Here is a 22,386-nt window from a genome sequence, read left to right on the forward strand (position 1 = left end):
ATTATGCATAGAGCAGAATATTAGGAAAGCGTTTCCTTAAAGTAGTAACAAAACTAAATTCCCAAGTGAAAAAAACTGTTCTTGCTTGCTTGCTTGCTTACATAAAGAAGCATGTTTTCTGAATTTAATACCTATGCAAATGCTTAAAGAGCTCCATCCCCTGACCTTTGTTAATATTTTGGAAAAGTGGGAAGAGACATGAAAAACAGGGGCATAGGAAGTTGCCTTATATCAGGTATTTGTCTATCTTGCCCTATATTGTCTAGTCTGACTGCTGGCAGCTCTCCAGGGTTCCAGGCAAAGGTCTTGCACATCAGCTGCTACTTGATGCTTTTAAAGTAGTGATGTCAGGGTTTGAACCCGGGACCTTCTGCATACAAAGCAGGTGCTCTGTCACTGAGCTTCTGTCCCTCCCCAAACCACTCAGCCACTCTGTAAAAGGAAGCAGCTTAAGACCAGCACTACCTCTGACCACTCAGTAGTGAAGGAGAGGGGAGAACCACCATCATGTTCAGAGCTCCTTGTTTGTGGGGATAGCATGGAGATCTGTCGTTTATTTTAGGAGCATTCCAGTTGTTGATGCCTGTCAAGGGCTCCTTGGAGGCCTCTCTCAGTCTAATCCAGTAGCCAAGTGCAGACACAGACAAAGGGATTCCTTTCAAAGCTTTATTCTTCTTTTACAACTTAACAACTCTACAGGTAGCAACTAGATCTGAGCAGCAGAGTACCTATGCCCTAAGTTGGAACAGTTGGTCCCCATTTGAAAGGGAATTACTGGCAGACCCCTGAACTTAAGGACTAGGGAGAGTCCCTCCCCTTTTCCCTTGGATCCTCGGGGCGCAGCCGTTGTTTGTGCGCCAACCGGGCACTGCGCCTCCTTTCCGCGCCCTCCATCTGGCGCCGCTCTCTGCGTCTACGTCGCGCATCCACCAAGTCTGCTATCTCTGCTCGGTCACTCCCTGGACTGCTTTCTAATCTAGGAATGCTGGTGGGAGGAATCTCCGTCAGCTGTGGGCCCTGGGAAAGAGGAGCGCGCTCCTCTCCCAGGAGCGACTGCTCTTCCTCAGAATCAGAACTACTCTGGGATTCTATGGGCTCAGTGTCCACCCTGACAATGCCTGCCTTCCACATTCCCAGTGATGTTAAAGGTGCACAGAAAACCAAGTGGAGTTGCAGGGCTTTTTAAAAAGAAAAGAATGCAGGGAGATTAATATTGATTCAGTCAAATTAAGAGAGCAAAGAGTAGCTAAAATACCAAGTACTGTGATCCAAATATAGGAAGCCTATGGGGAAAATGTAGTCCTCAGGCCATTGAGTGCATATTGCTATAAATGCAAAAATATGGGGGCGATGGCTTTTGTACTTGTGCTGAATATGACTATTTATAGCTGTCAAAATAGCAAGTTTATTTGAGCTGTTTGTTGTTAATCCTAATTACTGCGGTGTTGTTACACTTCCAAGTGTCTTTTTAAAAACTAGTTTTATTCCAGTAATTTGATTTGCTGCTATGAGATCCAAAATTGGTTTTCGTGTACCCTGTTTGTAAGTTATGAATAGTGCAAAATGTGGCACAGCAGTTAACTATTGTATGTAAATGAATCTTGAGTATTTTTAAGGTAATGAATACTCAATTTTTAACAGCATTTTCTGTCCTCAAGAGAACACTGAAGAAGCTCTCTTGCTGCTGCTGATTAGTGAATCTATGGTAAGTACGACAGCTTTCTTTATAAATGCACTTCATTTACATGATTTCTGCTGCATTTTTACAATTTGATGCCTCATGTGCCGGTGCTCTCATTTTTAGCAGCGAGAATAAATGTTAAGTATGTCCCTGAGCATGTGCAGACTGCCCTAGCCTTTACACTGAGCAAGTGTAGCTTGCCCCCACCCTCCACATAATCAAGGAGATGGGCTTATCCTGTGCCTCTCTTTTTATAAATCAAGCACTGCCCTTGCCAACATATTGAAAACATTCTTATTATTTCCCACTCTTCCCCTTGCAGCAGATTATCAAAAATACTGTTCATTTTTCTCTACTCTTTAACCTCTTGCCATGCCATAGGCAGGCTCTCAGGTTCTTATAGCCACTATTGAGCCCATCAGGAAGTCATTCCTGGGGAGGCAGGCTATTGGAATTGGTTTGGTTATCAGAGCTGGCTGTCTCCTGGTTGGAAGTTTGTGTTCACCAAGGGAGAGTTGGATGTGGTGAAAGGCCAGTGGTGGAGGCAGATCTTTATCTGCATCTCTGAATCCATTCTGCTGCAGAGGCCATATCTGTGGAGTTGGTAGAGAGACAAGCAAGTAAACTGGAACTGAATGCAAAGTAGCAGCAGAAGACAATTGCACATGTGAAGGCAGGAAGTAAAAAGGTTCATCTTTTTTGTCAAGGGAGATTTAAAATGGCACTGCTGTGCCCATGCTCAGTCATTTAGTCAGTGGACGGCAGGGACATGCTAACAAAGGGCAGTGACAGTAAGGCCCATTTTTGGAGACTACACCTGAATTCCCATGCAAGGATTAAGTACATGGTCTCTGTGGGGACTATATTTGCAGACTCTTACTATATAATCCCTGTCTCTCTTAGGCTGTGCATGTTGGAAGGGAAAACGATATGTCCACACCCTTAGTATCACATTGACAGTAGTGTAATATATTACTAATACATGGGAATGGGCCATAGTTCAGTTATAGTGCTCATGCTTTGCCTGCAGGAGATCCCAAACTAAATTTAGTTCATGGCGTATATTGGACATTTGCTGGCCAGTGTGGAAGATTGTCTAAACTCAAGGCTGCTAGTGCCAAGTCTGAAACAACGGTAGGCAATCCATGGCCTGTGGGCCAGATTTGACCCAAGTGTGATGGCCTGTTGGTCCCTTACTCACCCATAACAATCTAGCAGATAAAACAGAGCCTTTCAAACCTAGTCAGCCTCTTCACACCTCCTTCAGGAGAGAGAGCAAATGTCCAGATACACACAGACTGAATCATCCATGTGTATTCTGTCTTTCTAAGGACAGGTGGAATGCTGGTGAAAGGTTTGTAGTTTAACGAGCGCCAGTGTGGTGTAGTGGTTAGAGTGTTGGACTGGGAGTCGGGAGACCCAGGTTCTAGTTCCTACTCAGCCATGAAGCTCACTGGGTGACTTTGGACCAGTCACAGATTCTCAGCCCAACCTACCTCACAGGGTTGCTGTTGTGAGGATAAAATGGAGAGGAGGAGGATTATGTACACCACCTTGGGTTCCTTAAGAAGGAATAAAGGTGGGATATAAATGAAATAAATAAATTCCAGCCAGCTATGAATATACTGGTGGCAGCATGTGAGGGTAGAAGTAAAGCTTGTCTCACTGGCCTGTCTAGTAGTAAACTACTGCCTTAACTTAGTATAGAGTAATTAAAGCAGTTCCCTCTCATCCCCTTACCATGACTCATCTCCATGTTGCAGATGAGCACATGTTGTACCATACTTTGCACACTCTACAGAATTCATACTGCTGCTGGTATTGCCCTTATAGTGTATGCCACCACACATGTTTTTGAACTGTCCAGATATCCAGTGTGGAAAGGAAACGTCAATCTTGTTCAAAAGAAATTATATTCTAGATCTGTGGGGATCTGTTTTCAAGGCAGGAGGTCGGTAGTTAAGCCCATAAAAGCTTGTGTGTAGCTCCCTCCCTACCACTGTGGAATCCACCCGCTGGTATCCAGCTACCCTGCTTTTATTTACTGAAATCATTGGAAGTCTTCAGAGCATAAAGTGTCAGACAGCAATCAAAGAGTGAAAGTCGGCTGGAATCTAAAGTGTTCTTCTCCCTGATCAGAGACAAGAGTAAATCCTTCCTTCCTTCCTTCCTTCCTTCCTTCCTTTCTTTCTTTCTTTCTTTCTTTCATTTCTATACTGCCCAATAGCCAAAGCTATTTAGATATACATCTAAAAACGTACAGATAAACAAGTTTAGAGTGATTTATTTAATTACTTCAATTAGATTTTATTTGTTAATTTGTTTAATGATTTGTCTTCATTGCTTAATGCTGCCATCAGGTGAATAAAGAGACACCTGAATAAAGAGACACTATATATGCAGCTGTTCTTTTTGCGGAGAAGAGCTGTTCCACGTATTTCCATTTCAAACAGTTCTTGCATTTGTATTAGTCTCCCATCTCAGATATTGATGGTAGTTGTGATACAGCAACCCTTAAGAAATGCAGTTTGATCATCAAAGCAATAGAAAACTGAATGTCCTATGCCATTTCTGAGTAAACCAAGTATGGGACTTTGAGGAGTATAATTATTGGTTTGTTTATTGATGTATTGATTTATTTCCAGGCTAATCGTGATGCTGTACTGAGCAGAATACCAGAACATAAAAATGATCGAATCATCAGTTTGCAAAGTGCATCTGTAGTTTATGACTTGCTTACCATTGCCTTGGGAAGAAGAGGTCAATATGAAATGTTATCAGAGGTAGGCTGTGGTAGTTGATCAAGGAAACAAAGGCTTTTAGAGTTCACCTAAGTGACATTTTTAGTTGGCAGTATATGAAAAAATAATTTATTTATTTATTTATTTATTTATTAAATTTATTAATCGCCCATCTGACTGGTCACGCAGCCACTCTGGGCGATGTACAACCCACCATAAAACAATTTAAAACAATAAAATGCTACCATAATTTTTTTTTTTTTTAAATACCCTAACCCACCCCAAATGCCTGCCTGAACAACCACGTTTTTAATGCACGACGGAAGCTCATTAAAGAGGGGGCATGACGGAGTTCCCTAGGGAGGGAGTTCCACAGAGTAAATAACTTGCCAGTTCAGCATAGCATGGTGCAATCTGTATATCCTTCAGCTGATTTTGGTGGGTGTAGGTCTTGCGTGTAATGTTCACTGTATAATGTAGATGCAAAGTGTGGAATATAACTCATGGTCATCGCAACACCTTTTGCTACTAGTTGGGTATAGTGTTTATATATGGAACACGTCCCAACTTAAACAGTTGGATTCAGGTCCGCACAACTGTATAGCTATGATAAATTTTTACTTTGTGTCTTTGTCTCCATAGCTAAGATGTTCTAGCGAATAAGGAGGGATAGCTGAAGGAAAATGATTTTACTAGTATCTATTGAGAGTGCTTTTGCCCAACTCACATTGGAGCACTGGTTGCACATTTTCTAATGAATGCTGATCTGGCTGCTGTTACACACGCTTGTTTACATCCTGATTCTGTTACTGCAACATGCTCTATAGGGAACTTCTTTAAAAAGTATTAGGAAATGTCAGGTGGTGTAGCTCGAGTTTTGATGGGAGCCTTCTTTTAAAGAACATATACCACCATACTGTAGGGCCGCGGTGGCTTAGTGGTTAAGATGCTGAACTGCAGACCAGAAGGTCGGCAGGGCAGCAGTTCGAGACCCGAGTGCTGCATGACGGAGTGAGCTCCTGTCTTCAGTCCCAGCTCCTGCCAACCTAGCAGTTCAGAAGCAAGAAATTGCAAGTAGATAAATAGGTACCGCCTCGGCGGGAAAGGTAACAGCGTTCCGTGCACCTCGGTGTTCAGTCATGCCGGCCACATGACCACGGAAGCGTCTTCGGACAGCGCTGGCTCTTCGGCTTAGAAACGGGGATGAGCACCACACCCTAGAGTTGGACACGACTGGTTGGGGACACCTTTACCTTTTTACCACCATACTGTACCAACTTCACTGGTTCCTGATTTGTTCCCAGGCCCAATTCAAAGTGCTGGTTTTGGTGTAACGATGATATATTTGTGCAAATTTAAAAAATAATATTAGCTAAGAGTTGAGATTTTTTTTACCATGTTACTTTGATAGGTTTTCTGTGCTTTTGCTGCCACAATGAGTCATCATGTGTCTCACCTTTTATTTTATGAGAATTGCCATAACGATTCAAAGCATAGTTGAGGAAAAAGTCACTATATGCAAAGCCAAGTTGAATGTTTTCATTGTCTTCTTGTAATTAGATTATCTGATAAAAAACAATATTGTGAGCAAATTCTTAGGGTGTGTGTGTGTATATATGAATTTTAAAAAGCAGGATCTTGTTATCTTGGCATATGTTGGTTTCTGCTAAGTATCTCTAAATGTTTTCTAAGGCTGCAATCCTGTACACACTTACCTTGGAGTAAGTGCTACTGAATTCAGTGGGGCTTACTTTTGCATAGACATGTATATATATTGGAGAGATGACCTTGTCCTCACTTTTTCAGTTTTTATTGTATATACTGTTGCTTTGAAAGGTCATATTTGTGACCTAAAACACTCCTGCTATGCCTTCATTGACACTTCCTTTACCTTACACTTTTTATGGACGCAGTTAAAGCTGGTTTGTGCTTTGTCTGTGTGCTATTGGTTCAGTTGTGTCTTCAGTTATCTTGATTGATTGGTTCAATTGTTTTGAACTGAACTGGTTGGTTCAGTTGTCTTGATAAAGCAAAGCCAAACTGCTGATCATTTTTCAGAATTAGCCCCAAACACAAAGGAAGAGGGATAGAAAGCATAAACAGGATATATTTGGAAAGTTTAGGTTTGCACTGAAATGCAGGGTGGCTCTGTCTTACAGAGTAAGGTCTTTGGTTGTGCTATTCTAAATATTAGGGGGTTGGACTTGATGGTCTTATAGGCCCCTTCCAACCCTATAATTCTATGATTCTGTGATTACATGGAATCCAGAGGTAATGGGCTGGCTCTGCAGAAGAGAGATTTCAGAGCATCCTAGGTTGAAGCAAATTGGAAAGTCAAGGATAGGTGATGTTATGTAGTGCCCCACTTGGTTCACCATTATTCCTTTTGCTGGAAACCCTTCATTTCAAATACAGATTGCAAATTATTCTGATTACATTTTGTCACCTTGGTTGTCTTATAGTGCTTGTCCTGTACTATACTTGTACTTGTCCCCCTCCCTGACTATTTGCAGCTCCCTGGAAGAATTCCAAAAACCATTGGTTGGCTGCCCTTTCCTACATCTTTGGGAACATCTAAAGCTCATCTAAGCCCACAAAAATTGGGAATACAGATGGAAGAATGCCTGCATCACTCCATCTGTGTTCCATCTCCTCTCTCTGGAGACACCAATCTCAGTGAGGTGGAGCAGAGATTGGAGGGGGAGGGGGAAGATCCTGACGGAAGAGAAAAGGAGAACAAGTTATTGAGGTGCAGAGAGAAGGAGGACAACAAGAAAAATGGGGAAACAGATGAGGGTACAGAGAGTGGGATGGAATGGCCAAAGCTGGCAGGTATATTATTGCAGGTCACCAGGTAGCTCAGAGTGTGCTCTTCCTACCACAGTCTCTATTACCAAGGGAACAGAAATCACAGAAGGCTTTTCAGGCTTTGAGCATAACCTCCCATACCGCCACAACAGTGCCCAGGCATGAATGTGAAGTGACTGATATAGCCTGGAAAGTCAGTGTCCTGTTCAAACTGCATGGGTCTGAGCTGGCATGATGGCCTTCTGGAGAGCAGACCTCTCCTCATCCCAGATATCTGCACTGGTGCATGCTTTTGTGCACTGTATGCAAAGAAAAGGGGTATGATTAACAAAATAAAATTAAGGCAGCAATTTGGGAGGTTCTAGTCAGCAGTGGACCCCATTCTAATGTGTGGGCCTTGGTAGATACCTGACTTTGCCAAACTCTGATGCTGGACCTGAGAGAAAAAGAAGGGGTAGCTAAGATATTGGATTGCTGATAGACTTGTAGGTGGTGCAATAGAAAAATTATTATTATTTTATTTATTACATTTCTCTGCCGCCCCATAGCTAAAGCTAAAAGGTGGGGCAGGAGGAGGAGAAAAAAACCACAACCATATGAAGAGAGATATGTGAGTGTGCAAGGAAAGAGGAGTGCCCTTTCTTTTATCTGTATCCTGTAATGTACTCTCTTCTCTCTGTACCACTACAGGTATGTTTGTTCCCCTTTTTCTTCCTTCAGACTGTGTGTGTGTGTGTGTGTGTGTGTGTGCGTGCGTGCGTGTGTGTGCATTTGTCATTCCCCCTTCTCTACTACTGTAAATCCTGACCTGTGCTGATGCAGAGACTGAAAGAGAGCACACAGTATATCATGGCACAAAAAGGAGGGGTCATGACCAGAGAGATGGGTAGACTTGTAGTGATGCAGAAAGAGAAGAGAGATCATGTACTATGTACAGAGAGAAACGAGTGGGCTGGCAGAAAATGTGTTGTTACAAAAATGCTTTCCTGGGGTGAATGTTGCAATGCAGCCTTTGTGAGTTGTCAAAATATAAAAGTAGCCCCGTTATTTGTGGTGTGCACCTTGACCAGGAATACTGTGGTGTTTGAGGTGTTTATTATTTATACAGCACTTTTAAAAAGTGACATGCTCTTTATCATCTTTATTTTGTCTGCCTGTGGGCAATACTCTAGCCCTGCCTGAAGCATTTTGCTGCCTGAAGCAAACTGCTTCTCCTGCCCACTTATTTTCCTTCTGGTGGTGTCGGCTGTGCCGCTGTGCTGCTTCCCACCCACCTGACCTGCTTGGGCAGGCAGCCGGCCAGCCGGCCGGCCAACCCAGCTGGCCATGCCCGCCCACTTGCTCTTTTTGGTGTGTGTGTGTGTGTGTGCCTGCCTCTCCACCACTCCCTCCTGTCAGCTGCTCCCACCTTGTGCTGCAGCCATGGGGCACCTGGGAGAGGTCGGTTGAATTATCCCAAGAGTTCCTGAAGTACCATGAGAGGGCCAGGACCTCTTACAAGAGCTCCAGGCCTCTCATGAGTTCTGGGCCTCTCACAATACTTCATCCGAAATCTTCCAGAAGCCCCATGGCTTGGGGACAAGGTGGGAGCAGCAGAGTGACCAGCAGGTAGTCAGAGGGGAGCAGGCAGGCAGGAGCAAGCCAGCCTTGTCTCAAAGGCACGGGACTTCTGGAAGATGTCAGCCAAAGTATCTCAAGAGTTCCCGAACAGGGCTGGGACCTGTCGCAATAGTTCTGGGCCTCTCACAATACTTCAGCTGACATCTTCCAGAAGCCCCATGGCTTGGGGACAAGGTGGGAGATTGGCTGGCAGGCAGGAGCAGGCAGGCTAGAGCGCATGGGCGAGTGAGTGGCCACTTCTTGGTCCTGCCAGCCACCTGTGTGGGGCCTGCAAGGGGCCACCAAGAAGCAGTGGGCCCTTTGAAGGGGGGCAGCAACACAATTTGTCGCTATTTCCATATTCCGCTGCCTGATGCACCTGCATCAGGCTGCTTCATGGAAGGACTGGCCCCGGCAGTACTGTCAATTTAGAAAGATGCACATAATTGACCATGGGTATTTTCTTTCCTCTTTTTTAGTGCTTGGAAAGAGCTATGAAGTTTGCCTTTGAAGAATTCCATCTTTGGTATCAGTTTGCACTGTCCTTAATGGCAGCAGGAAAAGTAGGTCTCTCACAGATTTTGTCTTAATGATGGCTGCTAATGGTAATCATGTGGGCTGCAATCCTGCACATGCTGAGTGGATGATACTTAAGCATCTGCAACTGAGTGCAGGATAGCAGCTGTAGTTCTGTTTATCATCAAAGAACTAACTGTAAGCCACATATCCTGTCCCTGTGCAAAGCTGAATATAATTTCAAGAATGTTGAGAACTTCAGTATGCTTAGTGTTTGGCTAAACATGCTACTAAAAGAGGTTGAATTGTCCTTTTTGTTCATTTCAAATAAAGTGTGGCTTAACATTATTTTAACAGTGACAGGCTAAAGCGTATTCCTGCCTGAGCTGAGTCTATGTCTCTCTTGAACATTTTATTTAGGAGGCCATGTTGGTACCACCACTCTTTTCAGTCAAGAGAAACACTTTTAACTGGATGGATAAAATGATCAAGTAGCTTTCATTAGTTCCCTGGTTGAAATATTTTTCCTTCTGTTCCTTTTTCTTTATTTGGGAACAGCCTCTTTGCTCCTAAAGGGAGAGAAGTGGAACAAAATCTAGGCTGGAACAAAAAAGCCATAGCCAAAGGAGAGGCAATGGGTGAATAGAAGATTTTTCATTTGTTACTAGTCTATTCTGCATTTTCTTTAGCTTATACCAGTATACTTTTAACTGTAGCTTTCCTGTATACCTTCTGGCAGTGTTCCTTTGTATCTTAAGGACAACTTTCTGGCTCTGCCATGCCTCAGGAGCTATATGCACAGCCTGGCAGGTGCGTTAGCTGTTACATTATCTGAAAAACTCGTGTCAGATTTGTAGCTGCTGATCCTCTCATGGAATTAAACCAATCACCTTTGCTTGAAATGTTGTTTTGTTTGAAAATCAACAGTTGTTTGTTAGAGCTTGGATGGGTTTAAAATGGCAAATTGCAAAATTCTTACTATATTCTGCTACTCTGGTTTTCTTATCCTGAGACTTCTTTTTGTACAGTCTGCTCGAGCTGTGAAGGTCTTGAAAGAGTGTATCCGATTGAAGCCAGATGATCCTACAATCCCACTTCTTGCTGCCAAATTATGTATGGGATCTCTTCATTGGGTAAGTCTGAGTGAAGAAAAACAAGTACGTAAAGATATATACACATAGACTATTGCATTCAGGAGCATTCAGTATTTCTGTTGAGTACATTTACCGTTGGGGTTATATGCGACATTACGCTAGTGGAAAACTTACAAGAGTCAGTGTCGTTCTGCAGTGTTGCAAAACTGCTATTACAACTAGCACAAGCAATGCCTAGTCTAATGAAGTCGTGATGAGTTGTGTAATGCCTTGTTTAGCAGCTTGCACAAGCAGAATCAGAGAATTGGATTTGACCCTTGTGCAAGGATAAAAACCGGGTCTCTGCAAGTGGTAGACGTTTTGCACTAGTGGAATGACACCATTGGGTAGAACCCACAGTGAACTACACTGGTAGTTCAAAATGTCAGATTTCTAAGAATGCAACAAATTGAAAGGTATATTCTTTTTAAAAGAGAGATTTGATCCTTGAGATCCTTGACTGTTTTTGTACTCTGTTCCAAGTTTCAGAACCCCCTGGGCTGAATTTTAAGCATGACTAATAAAGATGGGTGAACTTGGTTCTGATTGGAAATAGGCAGGCAGTTGAATTGGAGAATGCTTGAAAAAAAGATGTTTTGCTGAGAGTTCTAAACTGGCTTGTAGTTACTGTGAATCTCAAGAATTACAGTGTGCAGGTGAGGGAAGGTGATCATGTTGCCAATATAAAGGTTTGGAATTTAAAAATTGGCCCAATTTGCTACTTTACATTATTTGTGATTTTTTTCCCATTCGATTTATTTTATTTATTATTTTTTATTTATTATTGCATTTATATCCCGCCTTTTTTCCTCTTGCAAGGAACCCAAGGCGGCTTATCCTCCTCTTCTCTGTTGTATCCTCACAACAACAACCCTGTGAGGTAGGTTGGGCTGAGAGTCTGTGACTGGCCCAAAGTCACCCAGTGAGCTTCCATGGCCAAGTGGGGACTAGAACCCGGATCTCCCGGCTCCCAGTCCGTCACTCTCACCACTACACTACACTGGCACTGGATTTATTGTTGAAGTTTACCTTATACTGGAATGCTTTGGTTGGCGTGCCAAATTTTTAATCTGATTAATCTTTGGCATTTTTTAAAGTGGATTGGTTAATTTGTTGTTCATGAGGCAACCCCCCCTCCCCCCTTGCCTCTGCAAATAGACTTGGAGGGGCTCTCCCCCACAGCTCCTGAATTCATGATTTGCTTTTTATATATGTATGCTCTGCTATTGTAGTGTCTGTGAGTATTTCTGTGTTAGAGATGCCAGGCCAAATAGATTAAGTCAGGACTTGGGAGCCAGGGTATCTTTCTGTAAATATCCTGTGCCCCACATCATTCTGCCTGCCCATTAAGATAATGAGGGGAGTCTGTGCTCTGTCTCCTACCACCATCTGAAGTATGGTTCATGTGTGGCCGATTTCTCTCTGTTTTATGTTCCTCAATTTGTATTACATTTTGTTGTTTTTAAATGTTCGTTGTATTGATAAAAAAATAAAATTTTATTTAAAATAAATAAATATATTAAAAAAGGCAAATTTCAGCAATTGGCAAACATGCACCAACGTGGAAGTTGTCTTTTTGAGAGCCTAGACTGAAAAATACACAGCATGCATGTGCAGTGCCAGCATGCAAGCTCATTACATTCTCAGTTTAAATCACAAGCAGAAGACAATTCTCAGAGTTGGGGAGCTGCCTCAGAATACATCCACGTAATGTGAGCTGGGTACATTCAAATTCTGAGCCTGATATTTTCAAACTTTGGCAGAATCACTACTAATTTCCTAGATGGATAACATTTCCGTCTAGGAAATGGGCCAAAAGCTACAGGCAGGTTGTTAAATACAGTGTTCACATGTGGTTCTTCTTCATGGTCTCTATGCATCACACACATAGGCTCGGTGTCTGGGTGGAGCCCCATTTGGGAAACTTCAGTAGCTGAGGAATTTTTGGTGGGAACCCTCTCCCACCATCCCAGTGCACATGTCCTCACAGGGTTCCCGCCATTCTCTCAGTTCTCTTTCAACTGCCATTGCAGTAGCCTCATAGGGATCTTCTGTCATCATCTGCTGTTCGTAGTACAGCTGCTGAGGTGTTTTTTCCCTTCTGCTTTGTCTTTCTGCCGTCGCATTTTTTCTTCCTGTTACTGTTATGGATTTTGTTTCTTTTGTGTTCGCAATCTCCACGATCATAAGTCGATACCAATACCGCTTCGAGCTTGGTTTATGGAACAGGCTCTAGGGATTGACTTATGTGTAGGATCCTCTAGCGATCGCATCTACATCAGAAGGTGAGATTAGGGAGGCATCACCACTTCTGGCACCGACTTGCAGGTTGACTGGTCGCCGGGATAGATCTTCATGTCGCCAGGGTCACCGATCTCCCAGTCAGAGAGGATCTCTCAATCAGAGAGGATCTCTCAATTCCATGTTCTCAGGCTACTGCTCCTTGAGTCGGAGAGATCATACCTCTGGGCTATACAAGTGTCCTAGATACAGATCCCAGTTGCCACTTTCGGATTAGGAAAGGCCGAGCTGGCACTTACCACCTCAACGCAACTATTATTGGGTTGAGCTGCACTCTGGATATGGAGGGCAGACACTGGATGAATGCTACTGAGATCATCCTCACTATCTAATACCTGTGGGTTACAGTTTCTTGGTCTCTGCCAGACCAGGGGTCATTCTTGGCTCCCTGTCCGGTCCCGTTGCCATGGCTGATACATACCATGGCACCACCAATACATCAGTCAATACTGACATTGGTCTTATGGGTGATAATGTCTGCCCCATCGTCGTCTATGCTGCCACCACAGCAAAGACAGACTGTGGTGTCATCTAGTCAACTGCTGTCCACGCGACTCCCGAGCACATGCTTGGCCACCACTCTGACCACCTCGTTGGCTCAGATGCCTAAGGTGTACTGATGTACATTCCAGGTCACGTCCAGGGGTGTCCCCACAATCAGAGACAGATGATTATCAATTGGACTTGATGTCCTTGTCTCACCTGGTGCCTTCTACTTCTTCACCAGATGTGACAGTGGGCAACCCAGACCTGGCTTCCCCTTCAGCAGATATGGGCCTGTTTTCAGGCCAGGTGTTCTATATGATGCAGTCCCTTGGTCTAGAAGCGCATCAACTGGTTGTGAGGGTGAAAAACACTGTGTTGAACATGGAACACACAGAAGCGTCAACTCCTGTTGCGATCCCACTACTATCTACTTTGCTGCAAACTATCCAGTGATCTTGGAAGGCTCCCTTCCAGGCTCCAATGCTGAAGAATATGCATTAGGTGCAAGAGAAGGATGTTGGCTTTCTGTTCATGCACCTGCCTCCTAACTTTATCATAGTGGAGGTTTTTCAGGGGAAGTCACAAAGAGTTCACTTTCCCCCTGTGGACAAGGAGGGCAGTGTTGGATCTCATAGGCTGCTGGATTTACTCCTCAGAGGTGCTGGGCTTGCACATCTCTAATTATCAAGCAGTGATGTTGTGCTATCAACACTTCTTGTGGGAAAAAGTAGGAACCCTCTTTGAACATGTCCCTGAGGACAAGAGGGAGTTGGCAAAGCTTTTCCAAAATGAGGCCGTGCAGCATTCCCACCAGCAAATAAACATGGCAAGTCATCAGCCCGACTGTGATGCCAACATGATTGTTGGATCAATGGCCCTGAGGCAGCATGCTTGGCTCCATTCTGTTGGTCTATCTCAAGAAGCCAGGTCCCACATCAAGGACCTTCAATTTGATGGGGGAGGGGGGGTCTGTTTAACTCCAAAATGGACAAAGCTATGGATTCTGTGCAGAAAGCGAAAAATACTGCTCAGCATATGGGATTGGATCAACAACCCACTTCCTACAAAAGGCATAGTTAGTTCCGCCAACTGTGCTATCACCAATCACAGTCCGCTGCTGGTCAATCCTTTTGTCAGCCATGAGCCTCGGTATCGAAGCAGCTGTATCCACCTTCCAAGTTTCATGGTCCTCGTAGGAAGCAGGATGGCAATGGTAAACACTATCTTTGACTACCTTCACTTCCTTCTTCATCTTTCTTTCTATCACTCCACCTTTGGAACTCATTTGTCTCCTTTTCTACTGGCTTGACTTGTATCACATCAGACTCCTGGGTCCTTTCCATAATGCATGAAGGTTACAGGATCGAGTTCAACGCCCTTCCTCCTGTCAGTTCCATCAAAGTCACGCCCCCTTCACTGGTCTTATGGACAGAAGCAGAGACCCTCCTAGTAAAAGGTGCCATAGAATGTGTTGTGGTGCATCAGCTTCAAAATGGTTTCTGCTCCCGATACTTCACTGTTCCAAAGAAGGATGATTCCAGATCTCAGGAATCTGAAACACCTTTCTGCCCCCCCCCCCCGCCCCAGTGCATGAACACCTTTCTGTCCCCGTCGTTCTCGAAGCGGTTCTGGATCATCACACTGGCATCCATTCTCCCCCTCACACAGAAAGGGGACTGGTTCATGTCTGTGGATCTGAAGGACGCATATTTCCATATTGCCATCATTGGAAATACCAGTGCTTCCTCCAGTTTGCCATTGGGTCTGACACCTACCAGTTTCAGGTGTTGCCCTTTGGATTTGCCACCTCACCGAGGGTCTTCACCAAATTCATGGTTGTGGTGGAGCTCACCTTTATGTCCAAGGAGTGGTGGTCTACCCCTACATTGATCACTGGCTGCTGGTGGCATCCACAAGGGAGAAGATTATACGGACTGTCTCCCTGACATGTCACTTTCTGCAGAATCTTGGTCTCTACGTGAACGTAGAGAAATCCCACTCGAAGCCAACACAGAGAATCCCAATTCATCGGGGCAGTCTTGGATTCTACAGTAGGTTGAGTGTTCCTCCTTCTGGACTGTGCGTCAAGACTGATATGCCGTGCAGAAGAGTTATCCATTCAGAAGGTTACCTGCGTGGTGCATGTCCAGATGTTACTGGAACTGATGGCAGCTACTACCACAGTAGTACCTTTCACATGCTTGAGGATGAGGGTGCTCCAGAATTGGCTCATCTGGGTGTTCGGCCCCTTCTAGGATGCCTGTCACACCTGTCTTCATGTACCCTGGGAAGTCGTGAACACATTGGTGTGGTGGATGGATGCGTCCAACCTGGGTGTGGGACTCCGTTTCTCCAGCCTTCCCCATCTCAGATCCTTACCACAGATGTATCCCTATCGGGGCGGGGGGAACTCACTTTGGGCCCCTGAAGTTGCAAGGGGTGTGGGCCAAGGCAGAATTCGCATATCACATCAATTTCTTGGGGCTCCTGGGAGTCGAGAAGACTCTGCAAGCTTTCAAGATTGATCTCAGAGGTCGTTTGGTTCAAGATGTCTCGGACAATATCACCACTGTTTACTACTTGAACAAGCAAGGGAATATGAAATCTCTTCCTCTGGCTGACCTAACCTTTGGGATCTTCGACTGGTGCATCTCCCATCAGATTCGTCTGGTTGCAGTGGCCATTGCTGAGGTGGACAACATCATAGCTGACGGACTCAGTGAGACCTACCCTGCTTCCCACTAGTAGGAACTGGATAGGGTAGTCCTTGCAGATTTATTCCACATTTGGGGGACTCCAGAGGTGGACTTGTTCACTCGGGTGGTCAGTGCCATTTACCCGACATTCTGCAGCAGAGTGGGAGTGGACAAAAAGCCCATGGGGAATGCCTTTGTTTTCCAGTGGATGGGAATGCAGTTTTATCTTTTCCTGCCCTTCCTACTCATAACAGAAGTGCCAGCAATGATAAGGATGGACGGCATGGACTGTGTGCTGATCACGCAGTGGTGGCCAAGGCAACCTTGGTTTGCCCCTCTATTTCAGCTCTCCAATGGGAAGTGTCACTGACTTCCATTGATACCGAACCTGATCATATAGTATCGAGCCAAGATATGGTATCGGGACCTCAACACACTATGCTGACAGCATGGAGAATCGGTTGACTTCTTGCTGGTCTGTGACATGGTAAGACATTGAATGCTGCATGCAAGCCATTTACGAGAAGTTCTAATGCCTGTAAATGGGCATCTTTTTGTTCCTTTGCTACCGCTCATGACTTTGACCCCATTTCGTGCCAGTTGCACTAAGCTTTGTAGTTTATTTTGTCTCTCTATGACAAGGGTTTAAACATTCTTCCCTAAGACCCTATCTGTTGACTATTTCTACCTCTCATGCTTGAGTGGATGGTTTTTTTGTCACTTTGCACCCACTGGCTAACAGTTTCTTCAGGTTGTATGGAATCTTGCTCCTCCAGTTTGGCCCACGATACTAATTTGTTGGTTGTTCTGCAGGCCTTGATTGCTAAGTGATTTGAATGGCTTGTGCTGACAGATTTCCATCTCTTGTCTTGGAAAACTGTCTTTTTGATGGTTGTTGTATCAGCTTGCTGGTCCAGTGAATGGTGCACATTGCATGTAGACCCACTTCGTATGACTTTCTATCGCAATAAGGTGGTGCTCTATCCCAAAATCTCGTTCCTGCCCAAGGTGGTGTCTGAGTTCCACTTGAATCAGGACATTGTACTCTCATCTTTCTTTCAGTCTCCTTCAACTCCAGTTGAATCTACTCTTCATACTCTGGATGTTCAGAGGGTGTTGGCTTTCTATAAATTGAGGATTAAGCCCTTTCATCAGTCCCCTTGCCTATTTATGTGTTATGGTGGCAAGCAGTGAGGACTACTGGAGTCACTGCAGAGGGTATCATCCTGGGTGGTCCATGCTATCAAGTTAGCGTATGAACTGGCTGGCCTTGACCTTTTTGGTCCAATCTGAGCCCACTCAACATATGCTAGGCTATGTCGATGGCATTTGGGAAGGGAGTTTCCTTTCCTGAGCTCTGCAGAGCAGACACCTGGTCAAAACAGGCTACCTTCAGCCATTACAGACGGTGTGCAGACCAGAGCAGACTTCTCCTTCGGCCCCCCTGCTTTGTCTGCTGTTTTGTCTCTTACAGTAGGACACTGACCTGCCACCGGTAAGCCACTTTCCTACTCCCCCATATGTGTGATGCATAGAGACCATGAAGAAGAAAGACAGGTTGCTTACTGGTAATTGTAGTTTCTGTGCATTCACACAACCTGCCCACGGTCCTTGCTTTGGTGTTGATCTTGATGTTGGTGCCAAGGCTCCTCTTGGTTTGGAGGCTTCAATAGGCGGGTTCAAGGAAGTGAGGGAATAGGCAGGAACCCACTAGGGACATGCCCACTGGGAAGGCGGGGGAAGGGTCCTCAGCTATTGAAGTTTTCTGAATAGGGCTCCGCACAGATGCAGAGCCCATATGTGTGAATGTGCAGATAACCACTTGGAAGAACTACAGCTATAGGTAAGCTGTATTTCTCTTTTGCTGCAATATGCATATGGTGAAAAAAAACCTATATGTACAGTTGTTGCACTGAACCCTTTATTATATGGATCGTATGGTTGGATTTGGTGGCCAGTTGATCTCTCCGTCTATGGTGATTTAATAGTGGTGGTGTTATAGACTACTTGTTTTGGAAGTGACATTTCCCACCTTTACTCTAGAGAAGCGGAGATGGTGTACACAAGGTTTCCAGGCCGTCTCCTATCCAGATACTGACCAGACCAGTTTGTATCTTTATGTAGCGATGGAATGGTGTCTGAAAGGGGACTTTAGAAACCAATTTCTTGGGTCTCCCATGTCAATATAAGATTGGTCCCAGACCCCTTCTGGAGTCTGGATCAATTTTAACTTGATCTGTTTGAAATGCTCCTCTAATGCTGTTTTCCCTCCTACACGTCCCCACCCCACACTGCCTTTCCCCAAATTTATTGAAGATGGGAGGATCTTGGGAAGGGTATGTGAGAACTGTGAAGCCTCCAATAGGATGTTGCCATGAACATACAAAGCAGCATCCCGGAATGATAGGGAGCATTGGAATTGTAGTTCCCATGCTTCCTGGCATCCCTGTATTCTGGCCCTCCCTGACACTTGCCCACTTTTGACAGGTTTGTGGAAGAGAGCTGGCGGGAAGGGTGCATGATCATGAGGAGCAGCAGGGAAGCCTCTGGGCCCTTCACATTTCTGATGATGTCTTTGGGAGTGTGACGGGGCCTAGAGGTTTCTACTTTAAACTGGATTAATTTTGGCCTTCCAGCAGATGTTGGTCAGATTAATACAATTTAAATAGACCCATTCTGAATCACGTAGTAGATGGGGTGGATGGGTTCTGTCCATCACTAGTCTCATATAAATCTGTGTTTTTACTTTTAGTTAGAAGAGGCAGAAAGGTTTGCTAGAATGGTGGTTGATGCCGGGGACAAAACATCAGAGTTCAAAGCCAAAGGTTTCCTAGCCCTGGGACTGACTTATAGCCTTCAAGCTACAGATGGTAAGTAAATCTCACACATCTATTTATAAGGGTGAAGTGGCAATGATATGTGGGATCTAGAAACATGTCAAGCAATAAAAGTGATGCGTTTTGCATACAATTTTTTTCACAATATACGTTTTTTTTAAAAATATACTTATATATGACTAATTAAATCCTCTTTCTAGCTTCTTTGCGAGGGATACAAGAGGTCTTGCAACGAAAGGCTCTTCTTGCGTTTCAAAGGTGAGTGGGTGTTAAACTTTTCATTCAGCTGTAGATAATGAAAAACCTTATGTGTATTTTTAAAAATGAGATATTTATACATGATTATGTAATGTGGATTTTACCTCTGGGAGTCTGCTTGCATGAGTACAGAATAACATATTGCTTTAACATTTGCTTCATCAAGTAGTGCTGGCAAATCCAGTCTGATTCCAAAGGATTTCCTCTTATTTCATTATTTAAGATATTTTTGTTATCAGCTAGTAGATAACATTTGTTCAACATCTGTTTAAAGAGTAACTCTTCATCTGAATTCACATTTCCTTCTTTTCAAAGAAAACACAGCTTTGAATAGCACACCAAAAGTTGATAGAGATATGTGGTATTTATATTCATACATTAGGTTGATGGGACTCAGTCAATGGACAAACCCTCTTATCCTCAGAACAGTTAGGGGAAAGTGCTGTGACTTCACCATAACTTGTGGCTTATGAATTTTTACAGATACTAAGCCTGAAGACTGAAATAGTGACAGGGTTCGGATGATCACAGCGAGGGAAGCAACCATCATGGTTGTTCCCTCCATCCCTGTGAGTGCTTCATGTACGACCACCATTTGCATTTTTCCCCGCACTGCAGTGTGGGTTGGTGTGTTGTTTGAACCTGGTGTGCAACATGACAGGAGACAGTCGTACACACCCTACAGCCCACAACATGCAGTAGAGGTTGTAGGGTGGTTATGAAGCCCTCCCCTGCCGCGCGCCGGGTTCAGGTGACACGCCAACCCGTGCTGCAGCACGGGGAATAATGCAAACGAGTCGCACACACAAGGGCGGGAGGAGCAGCCACGATGGTTGCTTCCCTTGCTGTGATCGGCTGAACTTGCCCAGTGTATTACCACCACTGGAGCGGTGCTTTTAATAATCAAGGATTCTAAAAACTTGAGGTTACACACAATAATCTACTAGCTATTGAGGAACATCCTAATATCTTCAACCACTGCTTCCAGCTGCAGAACTATATCACTACAATAAAATCACAGGCTCCTTTTCACAATTCTAAACCTTTCACCTGACTAACATAAACCTAAAAGAATAGGATTTTTTTTTTTTAAAGGTGGAAGAATGAAGAGGAATAAAACACACACAGTATAGGACTAATAACTAATAATAGGACTAATAATAGGAAAGCATCTTACAAGGACCTTTGTAAGATTAATAGCTGGAAAGTATTGTGTCCTTTATTCTCTGAACCAGATGTACAAGCTGGGTTTAGAAAAGGCAGAGGAACTAGAGACCAAATTGCCAATATCCGCTGGATTATGGAGAAAGCCAGGGAGTTTCAGAAAAACATCTATTTCTGTTTTATTGACTATTCTAAAGCCTTTGACTGTGTGGATCATAACAAATGGTGGCAAGTTCTTGGTGGTATGGGGATACCAAGTCATCTTGTCTGCCTCCTGAGGAATCTGTATAACGACCAAGTAGCAATGGTAAGAACAGACCACGGAATAACGGACTGGTTTAAGATTGGGAAAGGAGTACGGCAGGGTTGTATACTCTCACCCTACCTATTCAACCTGTACACAGAACACATCATGCGACGTGCTGGGCTTGATGAATCCAAGGCTGGAGTTAAAATCGCTGGAAGAAACATTAACAATCTCCGATATGCAGATGATACCACTTTGATGGCTGAAAGCGAGGAGGAGCTGAGGAACCTGATGACAAAGGTGAAAGAAAGTGCAAAAGCTGGGTTGCAGCTAAACCTCAAAAAAACCAAGATTATGGCAACTACCTTGATTGATAACTGGCAAATAGAGGGAGAAAACGTGGAGGTAGTGACAGACTTTGTCTTTCTAGGCGCAAAGATTACTGCAGACGCTGACTGCAGCCAGGAAATCAGAAGACGTTTACTTCTTGAGAAGAGAGCAATGACAAATCTTGATAAAATAGTGAAGAGCAGAGACATCACACTGACAACAAAGATCCACATAGTTAAAGCAATGGTATTCCCTGTAGTGGTATTCCCTATGTAATGGTATTCCCTATGGCTGCAAGAGCTGGACCATAAGGAAGGCTGAGCGAAGGAAGATAGATGCTTTTGAGCTGTGGTGTTGGAGGAAAATTCTGAGAGTGCCTTGGACTGCAAGAAGATCAAACCAGTCCATACTCCAGGAAATACAGCCAGACTGCTCACTTGAGGGAACGATCTTAAAGGCAAAACTGAAGTACTTTGGCCACATCATGAGAAGACAGGATACCCTGGAGAAGATACTGATGCTAGGGAAAGTGGAAGGCAAAAGGAAGAGGGGCCGACCAAGGGCAAGATGGATGGATGATATTCTGGAGGTGACGGACTCGACCTTGGGAGAGCTGGGGGTGGCAACGGCCGACAGGAAGCTCTGGCGTGGGCTGGTCCATGAAGTCACGAAGAGTCGGAAGCGACTGACCGAATAAACAACAATTCTCTGAACCAGTTGCAGGCTGGCAATCAGACTTTCAGAGTATCTCAGAGCTTTAATTACCACTGCAAGATACTTGGTTGGCTGTAGCTGTAGTTACTTTCTGCCTACTTCTAGAGCTACTGAAGGAAGGTAGGTCAGAAGACAGCTGCTGTTGCCTTCACTGTCCCTTCTTATATCTTACAGGGGGGAAAACAACTTGAAATGGCAACATGACCTTACACTTCTCCCACAGTTGCAGTAGTATGCTGTGGTTTGTGGCATGTGCTTGCACTATAAACACAAATGATAAAGCACATGCAACCTTTCAAACTCATCCTACTTCTCCCACAATTACAACACTATGCATTGGTATATTGCACTTGCTCACATTATAAACACATCAGATTCTGCACTGTATTCATTAATGTGTGCTCTGAGCAGAAATTGTATTTGGAAAAAAATACTGGCAGACCAGTGCCTTAAATGAAAAGGGCTCCAGTATAAATTCTACCCTGGAGTTACTAGAACACTTCTGCAAATGTACTTGTAGGTCCAGTTTAATAAACCACACCTAGAATTAATGCTGCAGAATAGAGCTGTAATGTTTGCTTCAGGAGAATGTGAGCTTTTTTGTGTGTTCTGAGCTCATAGGATGTCAGAGGAAATTCTTTCCTGATGCCAGTCATGACACTCCATCAGTGGAAAACATGGATTTAGCTACGTTTTATTTATTTATTAGATTTATTAGCCTCCCATCTGGCTGGCTACCCAGCCACTCTCGGCGGCGTACAATACTAATAACAAATTTACATAATCAACTGAACAAAACAACATAACAAAACAACACTGCTCTAAAAAACCCTAAACCACCCCAAATGCCCGCCTGAACAGCCAGGTTTTTTAAG

At 44.2% G+C, this 22,386-nt stretch overlaps 1 protein-coding gene across 4 annotated transcripts in view; it reads left to right on the top strand.

Moving 5' to 3' along the window:
• TTC7B (tetratricopeptide repeat domain 7B) overlaps window positions 1-22,386 on the top strand; it is a 157,967-nt gene that overhangs the window by 61,327 nt on the left and 74,254 nt on the right. For all 4 annotated transcript variants that reach the window (XM_084840811.1, XM_084840820.1, XM_084840837.1 and 1 more), the window contains exons 8-13: window positions 1,642-1,705; window positions 4,327-4,464; window positions 9,309-9,392; window positions 10,374-10,478; window positions 18,714-18,831; window positions 18,999-19,056. In XM_084840811.1, coding sequence (XP_084696937.1) covers window positions 1,642-1,705; window positions 4,327-4,464; window positions 9,309-9,392; window positions 10,374-10,478; window positions 18,714-18,831; window positions 18,999-19,056 — 567 coding nt within the window. The remainder of the gene's footprint in view (window positions 1-1,641; window positions 1,706-4,326; window positions 4,465-9,308; window positions 9,393-10,373; window positions 10,479-18,713; window positions 18,832-18,998; window positions 19,057-22,386) is intronic.

Source organism: Heloderma suspectum, chromosome 1 (assembly GCF_057233095.1).
Source record: "Heloderma suspectum isolate Gila_16-S chromosome 1, 16-S_ref, whole genome shotgun sequence".
Lineage (NCBI taxonomy): Eukaryota > Metazoa > Chordata > Lepidosauria > Squamata > Helodermatidae > Heloderma > Heloderma suspectum.